Here is a 20,969-nt window from a genome sequence, read left to right as displayed (position 1 = left end):
ACGGAACACAGTGTGGGCTTTTATGTCACCTCAGAGGTTAAGAGTGACGACATCACTGTGCGAGTTCCTGTATGAACTTGAGCTGCAAAGCTCTGAGGTAGTACTAAAACAAGCACACACCGGCTAATTGTGCTGCATTGGGCTTCCTGGGATTTAATGAGAATGGTGTGATCCTGTTTCATGTTGTGCAGAAAATATGTAACAACAGCAGCCAGGTACACAGAAACCAGGTGTAGAAAAAATGTTGTAATGATGATTATACATTATTAAAATCAAAAGTTATTAAACATTTCCACTATTGTCCAGGATAAAGGTAAAGGCCAGTTTGTATTTAGTGATGCTACATGGGGTAAGTTGTCACAATTAGAGCCTGTCATTTAACGCCTGCTATTTAAGACTTTTCAGCTAAATATAAACAGTAAAACTATTATAGACGAAACAAATAAAATCCACAAAACAGGGAAAATGTTAAAGAAAACAAACAAAAGTATTAAAACAAACCACCAGGTAAAAAATAGCTCCCAACTTGCAGATTCAGGACAAACTTTTAACAATAATGGGTGTGTCATTCCGAATTTTAGGACTCCTACATTAAGTATATTTTCAACGTTTTAGCACTAGGACAGCTCCTAAATCTGTGAAAAGTTGGGGGTACTCCTAAATCATAAGAACAACTCACAAACATCTTACTATCAGCTACGGTTATTCTAGTCGGTTGTGTAAATCCCTGCTTATACCTACTAATTGTTTACTAAATGTAGACATACCGTATAAGAGGCTGATAATTAGCTGATCATATGTTTCTTTAATTTGTGACTCATAGCCTGCCTTTTAGAATCTGGCAACTTTTTTAATCTTTATTTAAATGGCAACATTTTTATTTTAAAAACTTTCTTTGAATATGCAACATTTTTCATCTTTATTTAAATATGGCGACATTCTCATTTTAAAATCGTTATCTATTTATCTTTATCTATCTTTATTTACATATGGCAAGATTTTAAATTCAAATGTTTATTAGAGTATGGCAACATTTTTATTGCAACATTTATTGTAAATCTTCATTTCAATCTAAATGTAGATCTTGGATGATCTTGCTGGCATTATCCATAGAAACGGGCTCAACCCCGCCTTCTCCTTTCTATTTCTTCTTAGTAAAAGTTGCTGTCAGCAGCTGTGTGAATAGGTTTCAAGAAAAAACTTTAAGAGAACTCTCAACTAACCCCACTCTCTCCTATTAAAGAAAGTCCTAGCTCACCTAAAATGGCAATAACCTCATCATCCTGGATGACCTCCAGTGATCCAGACACCACAAAGCAAAGCGTGTCCACACTCTCTCCTGCGTGGAAGATAAGGTCTCCAGGAGCACAATGCGTAGTCTGGAACTCTACCGCCAAAGAGCGCAGACAGCCATCACTGGCCAGTCGAAAAGCAGGGTGCTCATTGAACACCTGACGATTCAGGTGTACGCAGATGTCCGCGCGCATGTCTTTAGGACAGATGGACAGAACCTGCAGGGTAATGAAAAGAATGCAAGAATATAATGAGCAAAGTAAACATCAATGGAAAGGTAAAATAATCGGAGCATTTTCAGTTTTGAAATTGCAATTACATTAGTCTGGGTCCAGATTACGATTAATAAATATCAACTGACAGTGCATTATCAAGCTTATTTCATGGCTACTTAACAAATAAATAAGTAAATAGACATACAAGATTCACTGCCGTTTAAATATAAATAAGCAGACTTCCATTCACTGTTGCACACGTTACACAAAATGTCTATGCCTTTTTCTCTGACATTATTTAAATTGTTATATTGATATAGTTTAACTTTTGTCGTATATTTATATATTTTCTGTCTTTTTAAAGCCTTGTCCCAGCCTACCAAGGGACATTCCTTATACATGTTAACTCTTTGTAAAGTAGTCAAACATACAGCACTCATTAAACAAAAATATTTAATCTCAGAATGTTGCGATGGACCAAACACATCAAGTTATTTGAATTTTGTGTCAGTTACAGTTATTACATGGGTTAAAGAAAAAAAGACAACTCGGACTTAACTCAGATGCGGGTTGTACAGTTTTTAAAAATGTCAATTTCTCAAAGCACGTGAATATTTTATCAACAGTGAAAACTAAACAGTCAGCTTCAGAACTGCAAGTTATCATAAAAATGATCAATAACATTCATAATGTAATCAGCATGATTCGTTTACAGACACGGCAGATAACAATTCACATTTATATTTAATAACCAAGGCATAAAAGACAAAGATAATGAAACACTAATCATTGGTGTTTACTGTGTATTGATCCCAAAGGCAATCCAAAAACAGCAGCTATAATAAGAATGCTGAAGTGCCTCATTGAGCAGAGGACATTTACATTAACATTTAATCAGTTAGCAGATGCTTTTAGCCAAAGAACAATAGAGACAATCAAATCGACCAAAAAGAGCAAAAATGTGTAAGTGCTGTGACTGGTCCCAGTTTGTCTAACACAGCACACATAGCTTTTATAGATGAATAGAATAGAAAATTAAAAATTCTTTAGCTGCACAGTTCAGTATTGATTTGATAAACAGGAGTCGGGTCACTTTGGCATTACAGTTTAATGCCTAAACTGATACAGTTTAAAGTTCTGGTAAAATAATCTGCAGGTATTTTTTGTTATAATCCACTGAAATTGACATTTGTCTTTTGTGAGTATATCTGAATACATATCCAGCTTGGAATCATGCAGTGAACCAACTATAAAAAGCCTAACAAGGAGTGTGTGATATGACAAAATCTGACAATTTGTCATCATATCATACAGGGAATTATGTAAAGTGTGTGTGGTAACACAAACAGGCAGTGATTTTGGACTTGCAGCCACTTCAGGAGAAATCATGTGGAATTATTAAAATCGAGACAACAGTGTAGGCAATAACTGAAACATGTATAATGGCAACATACTAGTGCATGCATACAGTATGCATGTGTGTGCATGGGTTCATGTCATTAATATTAAATCATTAGGTGCCCATTAAACATTCGGCACACACTGAGTGCTCTCTCGCACTAATGGTTCCACTAAGGGCAGAGTATGCGGGTCATTCAGTGGTGCATGGTTGAGATCTAATTCATTTCACATCACCAGAACACAAAAGAAATTGTAAAAAACGATCATTTGTTTTTCAGTAACCACTTTAGGTGATTGGGTGCTTTGGCATAATTATTTGTAAGAATTGAATTTAGACAATTGTTTTTTACTGATATTTTAAGCTATAGATTTAAAATGAATAAAATTGTATAGATTAAAATTAAAGTATTATTTAAGTTATTATTTAAATATTTTAAAATGTTATTATTATAACTGCTCCACCAGGTAATAAAGTTAACTTTTTGCAGTTGCCATGCAACATTTAGTTGGATCTGTTTAATAACCAGAGAGTTGGTGCACGTTCTGCACTTTTAAGCTAAACTTACTTTATAACTCGAAAGTCACTTTGACAGGTACGTTTTCTGCCGTGCATATGTCCACCTCTGCTGCCCGCTCCTTTTGCTGAAAATGTTTCAATTTGCCTATTATGCCCAATCCGTACGTCAATAAATGGAGAGGATTTCTCACCCAGCGCTGCATGAAAATCACTCATGAGGATCCTTTCTAGGTTTAAGCTCAGGGTTGAATATCTACTACAATCCCCGGGGGCTGATGTCTCCTGGGAGATAATGCAATTTTCCATTTCTCTTCTAAAATGAAATAAAATTGGGGGTCTTGATGGAGAGACACTTGCACAGAAAAAGAAAGATGACCCTCTTTTCTCCACCTCCCTGTTTTTGAATGGTGGCATGCATCACAAAAACATAAAAGTAAATAATTTCCCTTTAGTTCAGTGATTTTATAATGGAAATAGTAAATTATTTCCCTTAGTTCAGTAATTTTATAGTGGAAAGTCTTGATTTGGGGTTCTTAGTCTATACTCGATTCATCACAACTTATGGTTATTTTTCAAAGTGAATGAAAACAATGCTTTTTATTAAAACCATATCATTAGCTGAGATGAACAAGCTCAAAATTTGACTAGTGAGCTCAGTACGCCCCTGGTGGTAGATGCCATAACTACACCGTCTCTAGCATTTTCAAAATGTTTGTTTTCTCCAGTCTGAAATCAATAACCACTGAAGTTCAATCCTAATAGATATGACTGTCCATGATGAAAAATGGTTAAATAATATTTCTGTACACAGTAATATAGCATTTAAGGAAGTTTACCCACCTTCTCTGTGTCAATGCCTTTGGTCATGGCCCACGTGGAAACAATAAAATCCATAACTCTCTCGCTAAGTCCTTTAGGCACCTGGTAAAGCTTCAGAAAGTCTCTCACGTTGTTCAGCATCTCGTGGTAGCGGTTGGTGTTAGTGTACATCTGCTGAAAGATGGTGGTCACGTTTCCAAAGATGGTGGCGTACAGGAGAGCTGCAAATCAGTGAGGGAAGAATGTGAGCTATGGGGGCATTTTAGAAAGCTTACTGTAAACAAACAAGAATCCAAGGCTGAAGTGAATTGTGAGAGTCTAGGAGTACTGCATTGTATCAGAAGTGAAATGACGGTGGTGAAATGCCGGCTGGGGAGAGGTTTTTACAGATCCTAGTGGGTGAAAAAGAAATGAGATGTCACGTGATCTTATATGTTGACTTCTTAGTGGATAAGATATACCATACAATTCTGTTCAATAACTATCAGCCATGAAAAAACTTAAGGGCCGTTCAAACACAATTAGTTTTACACATTTTGACTTGATTAAACAGATTAAACATTTTTACCAAATCCCATCTCTGACAGTCACCAAACCGAACTAAGCATTTCCAGTCAAAGTCCCCCTGTGGTGAAGATATTGTTTATGTCTATGTGCCATTTTAATATTCTTTAATATTGGCCTAATAAGACAAACCCTGTGCAAATTCATCATTCAACACCATTGCTGAATGTTTTCTTAGTAAATGAGCAGTTTACCAAAGACATTCTTAAAAAATGGTTTAAAACTGCCCCTGTTCTCACAATCATGTTGTAACCAATCACGTTACACGGTTGCTAAAGTGGATTAGATTGTCTGAGCTTGTTAGATTGAGTGGAGGAGGGAAAAATTTGCATATTCATGATATTGCGTATACTAAATGAAGCAAGGGTGTAGAGTCAATTACATTCAAGCTTTTTTGAGGCATAACAAAGTTATTTTAAGGATCGAAGATGAGTTTTAAGAGCTAAAATGATCAGATCGTCAGAAACGTGGCGTTAATAAAAAACTCTCAATACAATAGTTTGTAATATACTGTATATTGTAGTATGTGTAATGTCATAACGAAATAACTAAATCAAGGGAAATTGTTCTCATTGAATATAATTAAAGAGCTTTATCACTATGTTTCAAGATTCTTTTCGAAGCGAAAGCCAGCTATGTAGATTTTTCCGTCTGCTAATATACAGTATACTTGCCAGCAGACACTGGCAATATTCCCCCTAATCCTATCCTAACATACACCCGAGCGTTTCCATGGAAACCCAGACCAAAATAGTTTCTGAAATCTATTGTTATTTTGTTACCAGTATGTTCTCAGAGGGTGGACAGGAAAAGGGATCTGACACAAAGGATGAACAGCACAGCCGGAGAGGTAAGATTCCACTGGAAGAAGAGGATCGTGGGTAATGCACTTTAAATCATATCCGTGATTGACAAGATTCCAGTCATTGAGAGAGAAGCGCAGCATCTCTGCACCATTCATTGCAACATCGTCACTCTTTTGACTCTTAAGTCAAAGAGCAGCGGGAGCTTGATAAACATAAAGAGCCTATGAAGACCAAAACAATAATTAAGTTCCCATAAGAGTGAAAGCAGGCTGCGTAATGATAACAGCCTTTGTGCCCTGATGCAGCAATTCATTTCTGGTGAAGATTCCAGTGCTGCGCAATGATGCAGATCAGTTCATAGCTCATGATTCATACCGTGTGTCAGTAAACTGCCTGTTTTACCAGTGCAGTCAATATGAATGAGGCAATAAAGAGTCATCAACAGACATATTTTCAACTTGCCTGACAGTCTAGAAATACACACATGCACACACACAAGATGAATACTTGCCAACCAGCGGCGATTTGTTTTTAGATGCGCAGGAAGACCGGCTTCTAAATTTGGTCATACTGTAAATGCAGCCATGTACTGTATGATTAATCCGTGTATATCGCAATTATTTTGCAGATCAGTTTTTATCAGATACTGTAAAAGTGGATATGTCACAGCATTATTGTACTGTTTAAGAAACACTTTCATCTGCATGAATCTTTTTGTAGATTTCTGTGGTTTGTGTCCCTTAAGGTCTCACTGTAGCTGTGCCAAGAATTGAGTACCACTGAATAACTTTAATATTGATTTTAAACAGAACAAGAGGCTCTAAACAAGCATTACCATTGTTTGCATAAGTAAGAAATCGGATTCGTTAGAAAATCTGGTTTCTTTGGACATTGGGCTTTCATGAACTGTACATTTGTGTCACTTGTTATAATTGGCAAACTTTCAGATGAGTAGGAGTTTGCAACAAATGGCTGACAACAGCTGTAATATAAAAACACAGCTGTACACAGAGCGCATGACCGTAGGGATACAAACACTGTTAACTGAAGTCAGTCATCTTCAGGGATTTCATTTAGTATTTAACAGTTTGTAGTTAAGGAATTTGACCGTTAAGACACCTTAAGGAACTAAACACTGCAAACACAAAAAGTTAAATATGCGTTTTGAATCAATTTTAGATCCGTACTCAATGCAAATGCATAGTAGGCAAAAAATGTACCTTTACTAGATTTGATGCCTTCAAAGCATAGCCGTGCTATGAATAGAGAACGTACAGAAAAAAAAAACCATTTGACTAGAGAATGATATGACTCAGTAGAAAAAATACAAATTTCAAAAGCTGAACGGTTTGCCTGAACAATACATACAAAATATGTACACAGCACGATACCATTCAAAAGTTTTGAAACACTTTCAAAACTCATAATCTGAAAAATCTTGAAGGTACCATATCTAAAAGGGTGTGTTAGATAATAACCCATTATGAGTCATTTAATGTTGATTTTGTGTTTAATAAATAAAAGGGATAGCACAATGTTGAGGTAGAAGTAACACAAAATGTGTTGTCCTTCACCAGACACAGAGATGTCATATACCGTAATTGTGCCAACAATGACTTGGACCAAATAATAAAGAAAAAGGAAGCAATAAGTGCATGAACAATTCCTAAAAAAATTTAATCCAAGAGGCTGGCTAATAAATGTGTACAATTTTGGGTGGCTACTTTGAATTTAACATTGATTTGATGTCTTCTGTATGCTTTAACAATATAAGTTATATAGTTACAATTGTATTATTCCTTAGTTTGATGAGTTTACTATTATTCTAAAATGTGGAAATATACAAATAAAGAAAACCTTTGTGTGCTATTCTATGTTATATGTATTATAGTAATACCATTTTAACCTACTTTTCCATATTATAATTAGTTATTTGCATTGCATTATTACTGAACACAAAAACCAGAGAATGACATCACATCCTGTTGCTAATAATCACTGTGGTGTCCAGAGTAATATTGCCAGCTCAAAGCACATTGAGTCATTTCCGCATGCTATTAACAGCAGTTTAACACAGTGGCAACTACAGCACAATAAATGAAAGTTTACACAATGCACATCAGACAGCAGTGCATGCGTTTGATGAGTAATTAAGCAGAGTTTAGCCAGAGCTCACTGTTAATTGATGAGGCTGTTTTATACAGTGGCTGAGTCCACTGTTACCATAAAGGTCATGCAAACAGGCACTAACTACCTCCAGCGCAAAGAGCAGAGAAGCTGAGAAAACAGAATCTCACTGTATCTTAAAGAGAAAGAGCTTAATGGTACAATCCTTCTCCGAAAACAAGATGACCATTAAAAGTGAGGTTGCTAAAACAAGCAAAACAAATTCAAGATGGTCCCACATGGAATCTAAACACTTTTTTATATTTTCTGGGCTCATTGTTTTTTTTATTAAATACGGTAGAATTATGAGAGTGGAGTTTGAAAAGCTGCATTGCAACAATGCAAAATTATGAAAAGTGCTATACTGTAAATAGTTTTGAAATAAATTGAATTGGAAGCTCCAGAGTGATTAGTGAGATCTTCGACGGTTAAAAACAGGATGTTGAACTGAGTGCCTGTTAAACAAGAGTAGCAGATTTTAAATTGCATACAATGTAAAAAAAAATTGTTTTACTTTAAAGTTATGTCTTTTACAGATTTTTCACGTATAACATCCAAAAAACTGTAATTTTACAAAATTTTACTGTTTCATTAACAGATTTTTCAAATACAGTCAAAAACCGTCAAATTACAGAAAAAGTAAAAATAAAACAGGAAAAACATTTTTAAGGTATATGTCTGGTGCCCCAGCTAACAGAAAATTTCAGTTTTTTTACAGGATTTTCTTTTTTACAGTTTATTTTTGAAATAGTGTAAAAAAACATCAAATTACAAAAAAGACTGCAAATTTACAAGAAAACAGATAAAATCATGTAATTTTACAGGAATACAATTTTTCTGTTTTACAGAATATTTCTGGTGCCCTAGCAGCCAGAAAATTTCAGGTTTTTTTACGGGATTATTTTACAGTGTATGTCTGGGGGTTCCTGCAACAACACATCAAATACCATTAAGATGAAGTGGAACGCTAATGGAGAACTCTCTCGGTGTATTACCTCTCTGGAGGGCAGAGCACACGTGGGACTGTAATATCTCCTCAGCTTCCATCAACGCCCATCGTACTCACTCTCCAAGAGCATCAAACGCCATCAATTCTGCATTACTTTACATTCAAGACCTAATCAAATCTACTGAAGACATGACAGTGGGTGGTCCCCTCATGAGGAAGGAATATTATATCCTTATGGGCGTTGGATAAACGTTGATTGATGAAGGCAAAGAACGACTGCGCGTTGGCCAGACATTCGTCATTTCTGACACTACCGTTTTCATAAATGTATTCTCTCTTCTCCACTGAAGCAGACATCTTCTCATTAGGTCAGGGTAATAGCCAATTTGATGCCTTTTTATGAGGCGGTTATGGGGATAACAAAGGCCCCGCGGATGCACTTTTGATGATGGCTGATGAAATAATAGAGAGAGGTATCGGACTGCAGAGGATTTCAGAATGGGCTTGACCGCTCATGCACTGCCCGGAGAGGATGGAAAAAAGCAGCCTTACCGTTTGCAATTGCAGTATAATGATTCATGCACTGTGAAGGTTTCCCAGTGCTGTTACTGTATACAGATGTGATTGAGTAAGAAGATACTTTATCTTAAAATGATTCAAAGTTTTTCATTGATTTTAACAAGAGCGAGAGTTTATTCACAGTTTATAATACAGACGCGGTGTGGTGTCATTTGCCTGTCGAAAATAGCGCTTTACATCTTTAATAACTGGGGGAAACCGTCGCGCCCCACCTGCAGTACCTCTGCGCCCCCCCCAACCCCCCCCTACATAAACACGCAACAAGGAAACAGAGGTCAGACAAGGGTATTTATTGCAAACACTGATCAAAAACAGTATAAAAGTATTAAAAACAGGTCGCGTTGCGCTTCGAGTCTTCTAACGCCATCCAATATCGTTGTGTGAGCACAGCAGGTTTTAATCGCTGACGATCACGCTCCAGAAATGCACCTAGTCGTGTTTTTTTTAAGCGTACACTCAAGATTAACATGTGACACAATCGGAGCGGGACAGCCAATGCCGTTTCATAACGTAAACTTGCATAATGACGCAATCAGTCACAAGACACATGAAGCCAATGCCATTTCACTTTCGACGCTGACGTAACGGTTCACACATCAGCGGCAATTTTTTTATTCTGTCACTGTGCGCAGGTAGCGCAGCCCGTCCGGAGTTTTATGGCAGACGGAGAAGAGGATCGCTTTCAATTCTGTTCTTTGGCCTCGGAACGCTTGGAATAATTGCACTTTTTGAATAAACAACATAAGTAGCCGTATTTTTCTGTTATGTGTTGTGTTTATATTGCATAATATAGGCCTACAAACTGTTAGGTTTAGGGGCTGGGTCGGGTTACGTGCTCAAATACACCTAAATTGTGCGTATGAAATAATAAAAGTACACAAAATGCGACGTCTGATTAAATTCAAGTCATTACACCCCAATGTAATATGATATGGTGTTGTTAACGTTACTGTTATTTTGAAATTATGATACCGGGTTGCAATATGTACCTATGGTATGTATTTTGTGGTGCTGTAAAACGTGTACAGATGTACGTATTTCCTATGAGATCAGGTTGCCTAATTTTAATAGCACTTTTTTACAACAGAACTCTGTCTTGTTTTACATATTCCACCAGTAGTTTCACTTGATTGCTAGCACCTTAGATAGACCACTTACCCTAGGATGAACATACTTGGCATTTTTCCTGGACAGGTACCACCACTTACTGTTCCCAGGAGAGAATCGATTTGCTAAGCTCCGCCCATTGTACTGATACGCGCTCATGTGGACAGAGTACCCAGCTATCTCAAGTTGGTTTTTTCACACATAAGGGTTTGTTTCGGAACCTGGTGCGTTTTCTCTCTTGTTTCGATTTGTTTAGGCATATGTGAACACGGCAATCGCGCTAGGATCCGCCCCAAAACAATCGCTCCGAGACCGCCTGAACAAGGTGGTCTCGACCCGATTGCAAACGAACTCTGGAGCGGTTCGGTAGACGTGTGAAAGCCATCCGACCCAACGGACCAACGAACCAGACTGTATCACAATGTATGATGAGTAATTATGTAAAGTTGCGAGACGCAAAAGGGATTGTTTTGCTAATGGCTCCCTGTAACAATGTTCAAAGTAAGGAAGGAAGGAAGGAGGCGGGAACCGGCGAACGTTAAACCAAACTTTTAATAAAATAAACAAACAACAAAACGAAAGTAAAGTGCTAACAGCTCCCTCACAGTCGACTGCCGGCCACACAAACACAATAAAACATAACATAAAATCCAGGCCTGGTTCTCTCTCGTCCTTCTCCTCCTTTCATGCTTCCCGAGCTCCGCCGTGAGATACGCGAGACAACGCGCAGCTGACGCTCGTTATCAGTCGCGTTACCCGGAAAATAAACAGATGCACTCTGACCAATCCAAGGAGAGTTTACTCGCACGTGACTTTTATTAACAAAGTTTGGTCCGTTTGGAAATATTGCCTTGTGAATGCGAACCGAACTTAAATAAATTTCAATATTGTAGCGATTTAACCCCCGGTTTCGGAACAAAGCAATCGATACACAGGTGTGAAAACGAACGTTCGATTGCCTAGTCCGAACCCTGGACTGCGTTCATATTATTTTTCTGGGGTCCGAACCGCCGGTCGTTTGCGTCATCAAACCTGCAGCTGTTTACCCTGTCGCGTGTAACGACGACGCAGGAGAGGGCGCCAAAATGCATTACATTGCTCGCTTCACTTTTGTACATTTTTGTTTTTGAACCGTTAGTTTTGTTTCCAAAGCTTCAGTACATAACGGCACTTTCGAATGTACTGCAAATGCTCTTAAGAACGCTGAAGGCGAACAGAAATGAGACATAAAGCGCTCTGCTTGGAGCGCGTCAGTCACGCTCGTCAGAAAAGTGAGTGAAACACAAACACAAATTCTTACCAAATAATATGTCATGAATAGCGGTTCACTTCCGCGATTTGGTATGATTGCATTCATATCAGCAGCGAAGCGTACTGGAGTTCACATGAACCGCACCCCAGACCTCCCTTTAAGCGTACTCGGGTACAGTTCGCAGGTGCGCACCCGGGTTTAGAAGACAGTTCACATCACCCAAACGAACCGAACTATGACATTAATCCCGGGTGCGCACCAAAAGTGCTAATGTGAAACCGCCAGACCGCGCCGTCAGTGTGCCCTTGCCGTTTTCAACCTATTGCTTGTGTGAGCTAGGTCCGTGTATCATCTGATAATTTGATTATTACATTCAATATAACAAACGGAGAAAGAAAAAAACAGTCGATATTTCGTTTTTCCGTTTTTCTGTATGCACAAAAATAAAAAACCGATGTTTTTCTTCTTATTTCATCTTGAAACGGGAAATCCAATAAATAAATAAACCAAAACTAAATAACGACCCTAATTACTGTTTTTCTCATTTTTGGGTGATGTTGCACGGATTTCTGCGAGCGCGGCAGCGCGCCTAGAGCTCTTCACGAATCTCGCGATCGATCAGTTATCATTTACAATGGCTTCACTCGAGCTGTACATGTTTCATATTCATCAAATGTTTTTAAATGATATGACATATCACGAGATATCGGGAAAGAGACCGCATGCTCTCGGGAACACTGCAACATTATTATGGTCCCTCCGTGAGGTACAGGCTCTGGCATGTTACCTAAAAACAGTAGCCTAAACTGATGTAATGTAATAGTGCAAATAACTACATAAAAACCTCTGAACATCTTTTATGAATTACTCTATAGCAGGACAGTAGTTTTAGCTGGGGAAATCTAATGAACTCGGTTGAGTGAGGTTAAGGGGGGAGGGGCTGTTCGCATCACATAGCACATATGGATTTACACCTTTGCTGCTGCAAGCCAGCTGTGGCTACGTAATTGTTTACTTAAATGTCACATATTAAAAGCAATAATGCTAACAAACTTCGACTGTAAGCTCTGGAAAGCATTGTATGTGAACGGTATATTGTGTATATTTTTGAAATATTTTCCACAGTCATGACCTCCTCTCTCAGTGTGACTCTTTTAGTGGGAGTGAAAAGTACAAACAAAGCATATGCAAATGAATTCATTTCCATTTCGAGCTTTGCAAGTTCGCATGCACTTGATCCCGGTAAGCGGCTGTACATTGCGCATGCGCGCGCAGAAGACCCTGGGAAATCACCCAAAAGTGAAAAAACTGTAATTAGGGTCGTTATTTTGTTTTGGTTTATTTATTTATTGGATTTCCCTTTTAAGGCTGAAATAAGAAGAAAAACATCGTTTTTTTATTTTTGTGCATACAGAAAGACGGAAAAACGAAATATCGACTGTTTTTTTTCTTTTCCCGTTTGTTATATTGAATGGAATAATCAAATGATCAGATGATACACGGACCGAGCTAGCGTTCTCATCCCTGGCTTACGTGAAAAACAAAAAAAGGCAGCGCCTGTCAGTGGAGCAGGATCCACAATCTACCCCTGTATCAAGAGACTGCTCCCAAAAGTAGGCACGCGTATCCCATTAAAATACCCATAACACAGTTCCATGCACAGGTATTTTAGTTTCCTTTTTAGGTCGTAAGGTCAGGTTTGAACAAAGCAACCTTAAGAAAAAATGTAATGTGAGTTGTTTATTATTATTTAAAGAATTAAGTACCAATCTTTATTCTAATGTGTTTTGTTCCAACGATTCCCACATACAGCGAATGGTTCATATCAGTCTATGAGATTTGTTTACATGTGTCATCGAGTTGTAAATGACAGATGGTTAATTGAAATGATTTGTTTCACCTCATATAATGTCCGTTGTAATGCATTTGTAATAAATTCATGCGACTGTTTATACTTCATTTTTTGTTTGCTTATCTGGATTTAATTTTATATATGTACACATGTACATTTAGTTAAATCAGGGTTGGGGTGCCGTGGGGGGAAAAAAACACTACAAAGGGGTGCCTTGCTTTCAAAAAGTTTGGGAATCACTGCTCTAGAGGACGCAGTCGAAATCCTGGCCAGGACGTGTCTGGGAAAAATGGCACATATGGTCACCCTAACTTATCCCATTTCTGTGGTGCAAACAGTTGAAGTGAAGAGATGTGTCGAAGTATAGCACAAGGAGCAAACCGCTAGTTGGTTTTCACTTAAAGACGCTAGGCAGAATGAATGCCATCTGCAATTTACCAACATCAACGATTCATTGCAGGATTCAATCAACACTGATCCCTGGTCTAAAGGGTCTTGCTTCAGTAATTTATGCACAAAAGCTCCATTAAAGGTTAGCGTAGACTATATATAACAGTTGAGTCCCGTGTACTCTCACTTTAGATACTGAGAACTGTAAATCCCAAATGTACGCGGGTAGCTTGGGTTAAAAGTGTCGCTTTTGATGCATTCAAATCTGCGTCTTTCATACACTCATGTTTTACAAGTCTCCTCCTCAGAACAATTCCACAAAAACAGCCTTCTCTCAAAGCATCAAATGAATGATTCATCGCCGCACTGAAGTGGTGACAATCTCCAAGATGTGACAGTAATATTAAGAGCAATGACGGTACTACGAAGTCAATCCCTTGTAATAGCTCTGCTGCTCAATATCCAAGCTCTTATTAAATATTTACAGGACTGACTCATAGGCTTCTTCAGCGAGTCACTGCCCGGTGGCACAGTCGTGAGATGCAGCCCTGCCGAGTCCACACAAATCCAGCACGAGTAATTGCTATGAACACGTCGCAATAATGAGCACAGCAATGCGGTGTCACACTAACTAGACTTAATACATGGAAGTACAAATGACGAACACAACGCTAATCTACATTTGGACAATAATGTGGGGCTGAATCCCAGGGTTTCGCAGTAGCTTGTTTTTATTACGTGAGTCTGAGACACATTTGGAGGAATTTAGATTTATTTCAATTCAGCCTCCAGCCAAATACTTTTAGCACAGAGAAACATTCTGTGCAATGTTTGTGGTAGATTGCGATACTGTGATGTTCTGTTGCTAATGAGGCTGCCACATCAGGATATAATGCAATGTATTGTTTAGTACGAGGAGAAGAAAAACTAAACCGGATGACATCTTTTTTTTCACATCACCTGGGCCAAGCCCCCTTCCATCCACCCACTAAAAATAAAATAGTATAATGTGATTTACACTGAACGCTGAAGTCATTTACCAGCATGCACTGCGGCATGAATAAATCATGCAAATTGGCACTTTGCTGTTTACCTTTTGTCTATGTAGTGCTTTTTTGGACTGCTTTTGTTGCGTCTCTTATTTCCTTTGAATTATGACGATAATTTAGAATGCATCTCTTAATAATGTCATTTTGCGCACCATCATCATTGTTCTGTGTGCATAGCAGAACGAATATGCACATGCGTGTCACAAGCTATCATCTTATTATTCTGCAGATATCTCGAATACTGTAGAAAAAAAGCATTCAGGGCTTTTGAAGCTTCCGTTGTCTTTTCTATTAGGAGCAGGAACAAAGTGTGATGTTCTTCATCATCATGATCTGTTTTAGAGTCACTCTGGTGCTCACAAGTGCTTCTTTGATGTGTATATTAAGACTGTGGGAACTGCAGGTCTTTCACAGTTGGATCCAGGAAGAACTTTACCCCAGTGAGCAGATGCTGAAGGCCAGATGTTGCCACAGTCGCCAGATTGACATAAAATTCAGATCCTCAGAGGACATGTTATTGTATCTTGTATCCTTGGAGTTTTCTTATTTGGTTGGTCTTATTTAAAGGGATAGTTCACCCAAAAATAAAATTCCTGTTAACATTTACTCACCTTCAAGTTGTTCCAAATCTGTATACATTTCTTTGTTCTGATGAACACAGAGAAAGATTTTTGGAGGAACGCTTATTACCAAACAGTTCTTGGGCCCCATTGACTACCATAGTACGAAAAATTGCTTTATTTTTTTGTTCTGTTGAAAGAAGATATTTTGAAGAATGTAGGACAGCAAACAGTTCTGGGGCACTTTTGACTACCATTGTCATTTTTCCTATAATGGTAGTCAATGCGGTCCAAGAACTGTTTGGATACAAGCATTTGTTCAAATATCTGTCTCTGCGTTCAACCAAACAAAGAAATTTATACAGGTTTGGAATAACTAGAGAGTGAGTAATTCATGACAGAATTTTCATTTTTGTGTGAACTATCCCTTTAACTGTTTGAGGTTCAGGATGCGGTCAACATTTGGTTTTCAATTATTTTACCAATGATTATTGGCTTTCCTGAAAATTTCAAGCAAATTTAAGAAGCAAATTGGTTTCATTATCCTATTATTTCCTTCAACTTTTAAAAAACAATACTTTAGTTCAGGGCTCAACAAAACGTTTGTACATGCCATGAGTCCTGTACATTTTGGCATCTGAATATTTGTTAATATGCCAAAAACAAATTAGCTTAAATAGCCCAACATTGCTTATTTTTCATCTAAAGCTATTTTTACAACAGGTATTCCACATACAGTAGGTTTTTTGCACCTAACCACTGACTTCTCACTTGCCACACACCAAAAGGCAATCCTATCAGGAATAATGATTAACACTAATGCAATGGTGTTATGATAACATTGAGGAAGTTAGAATAAAAGGTCAACATGTTATGCTTCTACATTTGTGGGTGCATGAAGCATAATGGACTTTAAAGCATATCAAATGCAGGAAAAGCCTCCCTGAGGGCATCCTGGGGTTAAGCACTTTGCTCAGGGGCTTGATGGTAATAGGACCTTGTGCTGCACTTTAAGCAGTAATGAGCATGTAGTTCTGACTTAAGGAGACCAATTAAATCTGTAATTTGTGGACAACCGTCTCACAGTGTCTCTGACTTTTTCCATCAGTGTCATAGCCTATTGAGGGTCACTGAAGGAACGAGACGTTGACTAATGATGTATACATTGAGCGTACAGTACGAAGTTGCCCTGAATAAGTCATGTTAACACATTTTCCATTATGTTAACTCATAAAAATCCTTTTTATTTTAATCAAGTTCATTTTATAAGCTATACGACATACAACTAGATTTAAGTCAAATGTAGATTTTTGAAGTGACTTGAATAAAGTAGAATTTTTTTACAGTGTAGAGTATAAACTTTCAGTTTCTTTCAGACTGATATTTATTGTTTCTGTATCTGTCTGTCTGTCTTTCTCGACTGTGAAACAGTATGCTCTATGAAACATCTTAAACAAATCTCTTAAAAAAAACAAGAAAAAGTGGAAAAGAGACGAAAAGTTGACTGACATAATAATATTAAGTATTGCTTTTTTAGGGTCTTGAAGGAACAGAAAGTCACACACTAAATATATTTATAGATGTTTCTAGCACCAAACACACTTTATATAGATGCGATCAACTGAGAGGAAGAAATATAAAAGCAACCTTTCCAAAAATTACCAATCTGGCTGAGTGAGCTTCTTTGATCATTCTCGTTGTGCCGTCAGCAAAAACAAACACAAACAGTTGTTATTGCCTCTGTGAGAATACTAACCACTATACATAGCAATCAAACCAAGGAAAAACAGTATTTGTAGGACCTGCAGGCACAGATGAAAATTAAAAGTAGAAATACCAATGGGGTGAGACAAACACTCCACTTTTTCAATGTTCATAAGTCATTACTGGGAGACGTTATGTGAGCATGGCAACAAAGCACTCAAAACGTACAGTACATACAGATGGTAAGAGACAAAGTGTTGTGCAAAGCAACACATAAGCTAGACAAGCTATTCTGCCATGAGCGGAATAGAAGGTCCGTCTGAAAGGTTGAGGATAACAGGTAAGGCTGTGTTCACACTTTACTTATTTTTTGAAGCTGCTAGCGTCTGTTTTACATTATAATGCTATGGAGTAAACAGTGTTTTCAAATAAGTCCCGAGCGCTTTTTTTAGCGCCGGCGTATTTTTCTTCAGCTCAGAGCGTCTTTTGAGGTTGAAAAAAGTTCCACTTTTCTGAAAAAAAAACGCCCTACATCAAACACCTTTTTCACAGCTAACCAATGACAGACACCTGTTGTTTCCATAACAATATGTGAGGAAGGTGGTTGGTCGAGAAGCCTCAAGCTCGAAAAAATAAAATGGTGGCCGAAACGTTCGTTGGAGCATAGTTTTGTGTAAATGTAAGTTTACTTTTGATTGCATTTCTAGCGATAAATTAGTAGTGTGGTTTTTGAAAATGTGTGATTAGTTATTGCAAAGACTTTCTCTGTTTATAATTCAAATAGACTTCTGTTACACTGCCTATGAAGCCTGTCTCTCTGAGCTGCCTGCGTGCACAAATGCTGCCTCTGAACATTGCCGGCTGCTATTTGTAACCACAACGCTGCGAGCGTTTTGTTTTTTACTAAAAAAGCACCACTGTCAACTTTTTCTTGTTAAAAAATTAGTCAAGTGTGAACACGGCCTAATTGATCATGTCATGAGGAATATCACTGCTGGAATTACCAAATAAACTTTTCCCAGAAGGCAAAGTGAAACATCACGACTTGCATAACAGTTCAGTCTAGACCAATATACTGAGTTTATTTAATGCACTGTCACAGTCAGGCTGTAATACAAAAGTCATTTTCAGTTCCATGTTTCTGTGTATATACATTTTTATCAAATCATGTTTTTTTTTTTTTAGGTAAAATGACCGTGTACAACCCTGTGTAACATACAGCACTGTGATGTTATCTGCTTAGCTATTTTTGAACATATACATTCTTCTAGCTGTAAACTTGTTTTGGATTCACCACACCACAACACAGACAATTAAGTAACAAGAAAATAAACACAAATCAATTGAATCGATTGCCAAAAACCAAGAGACTGACATATGAAGCAATCAATAAGAGTTTTTTTGTTCTAGTATGATGTTCAGAGCTGTATTAAATTATATCCCTCATGTTATTCCAAACTGTATGACTTTCTTTCTTCTGCTGAACACAAAACAAGATATATTTAGGAATGCTGGTAACTAAACAACATTGGCCCCCATTGACTTCCAGTGTATAGACACAAAACCACTGTGACATTTCTCAAAATATCTTCTTTTGTGTTCCACACAATAAAGAGTCATATCGCTTCGGTCTGTCTGAAACCTTGTATTTCATGATGTTTCTTTTTTTTGCCATAAATCATTATTATTAGTCGCCCTATATGTTTGTCACTGAGTTTTGCAAATATCCAACCAATAAAAAGTATTAAAAAGTGCTCGTCAACGTAAACGACACCGTATTTAATCATGTGAAAAGTACAGTGTTTTTTTTCCATTTCCTGAAAAACAGCAAATTTGGACATACAAGGTTTTGGAAGGACAAAGACAATATGCAGGTTTTGAATGACATTAAGGTGAATAAATGATGACAGAATTTTTATTTTTGGGTGAACTATCCCTTTACCTGTCCCGGTGATATAGCACTTACGTTTGTGAATGTGCAAAGTCTATAAGAATAAGGAGCCTAATCTGAACAACAAGAATATTGTGCCGAATTAAACAATAAATTAAATTCTAATACACCTGTCCATAAATTGCCTGATTAAAATACACAACAGATGGTTAGGGAATAATTACAGTGCACTTAAGTGGTGTAAACTCTTTTGGAGTTTTTTTATGCAATAAATTTTTCAGTCTATTAGAAGCAATGACCCAGATGAGTCAGTAATTGTAAGCTACTGAAATGCTCTTGTGCTTTGAGAAATAACGCTGGCTGAGTTCCAGTATCAGCCCAACATGGATGGATGCCTAACACACTCGGTCAAGTTCAGTAATTACTACAGGGCCTGAAGGCAGACACAATTTCTGTCCATCATGCTAGAATTCTCTGTCTCTGCATTGTATTTTCGCTCACATTTTTATCTCTCCCCTGCTCTTTGAATATTCCTGAAGAGAAAAAGCGATGCATATTCTGTTCCTTAAACTGTAATTGACTCATGAATAAGTGATACAAAAAACTGTCAATTAAATTATTATAAGAAGTCATGATAATATCATTGGCAGAGTTTTCCTCGCAGCAAGTTGACACTACAGAATTAAACCAGGAGAGTATGTTTGACAGCATGTCTCTTCACACCTGTCATACAGTATGTGGCATGAGACTTCTGTGTGCTGTCATATTGGTGGAGTCACACCCAGAAGAAAATCTTATTGCCAAGAGGTTACTCTTTTTGAGTACTGGAACAGAATGTTTTCATGTAGGTATCAACTTTATCTCAAATTTTCTGAAACTGGTTAGGAGATGAAGAAATAAATTGTTGATACATTAATTAGTAGCTCCATATTTTGAAAGTCGATTAAAAACAGCTAAGTATCGCTAAATAAATCTGGTTTGGGGTGATTTGATGAGAACTGTTTGCATATTAAAAGTGTCAATAATCTTAATTGTTGTTTGCAGACCTTAGTATTCACTCATGGCATGCTGTAAAGAATAACCACAGTCCTAACCTTTATCTCCATAACGAAATCCCAGCTCATGTGGACCAAGCTCAATGTGTCAAGTTCGGAACTCAAACAGACAGAGGGGACTTCAGACCACTGAAACACTATTGTGAACTGACGGAAGGGGGTTTCCCGACCAGCAGAATGCGATCGCAAACAAACGGTTGGTAACCCTGCGACAAATGCTAGTCGCATCGTTAGAGTGCCCGTCTCCCATGCCGGACCTATCGCCACTTCAAAGCCCGCTCGCCATGGATGCGAGCAAGGCCATAACAGTAACAAACGATTTTTCTGGGGAAAGCTTTTAGAAATGGAGACAAGTGGACTTTTGGACTCGCAGTGTGCGTCAGGAATGCAGTACCGTGACCCAGGGGCGCAGATGGGATTTTTTAACTGGGGGGGACCAAGCTGTCAGCAAATGATTTCAACTCAATTAGTTATTTTGCATAATTTGGGCTTTAACTAGTGCTCAAGTAGTTACTTTGCGTAATTTGGGCTAATGGTTTGCACTAAAGAGCCATTGGAGGATTCTTATTTGAAATCATGGATAAACAACAATGAACAAAGGCCTACCTATCAACACTAGCAATGCATGATCAAACTGTTGTTTGTCTAGTATGCCAATCACCCACCAAAACTTCATGACTTCTGCAAAATATTTAAACATTTAAACATAACCCTGATTAATCCTCAGTTTTACCGATGTTTGTCGCCTTTCGTAGGGACAGTGAGGGGGACGGATTGGGTCACTATGAATCGGAGGGGGT

General features: G+C 37.8%; 1 protein-coding gene across 2 annotated transcripts in view; it reads right to left on the bottom strand.

Moving 5' to 3' along the window:
* kcnh5a (potassium voltage-gated channel, subfamily H (eag-related), member 5a) overlaps positions 1-20,969 on the bottom strand; it is a 91,545-nt gene that overhangs the window by 24,390 nt on the left and 46,186 nt on the right. For both annotated transcript variants that reach the window (XM_057353731.1, XM_057353732.1), the window contains 2 exons: positions 4,267-4,466; positions 1,259-1,511 (listed from right to left, as the gene is read on the bottom strand). In XM_057353731.1, coding sequence (XP_057209714.1) covers positions 1,259-1,511; positions 4,267-4,466 — 453 coding nt within the window. The remainder of the gene's footprint in view (positions 1-1,258; positions 1,512-4,266; positions 4,467-20,969) is intronic.

This window comes from Triplophysa rosa, linkage group LG15 (assembly GCF_024868665.1).
Source record: "Triplophysa rosa linkage group LG15, Trosa_1v2, whole genome shotgun sequence".
NCBI lineage: Eukaryota > Metazoa > Chordata > Actinopteri > Cypriniformes > Nemacheilidae > Triplophysa > Triplophysa rosa.
Note: the sequence above shows the minus strand (reverse complement) of the source record. Positions and strands in the feature narration are given on the sequence as shown.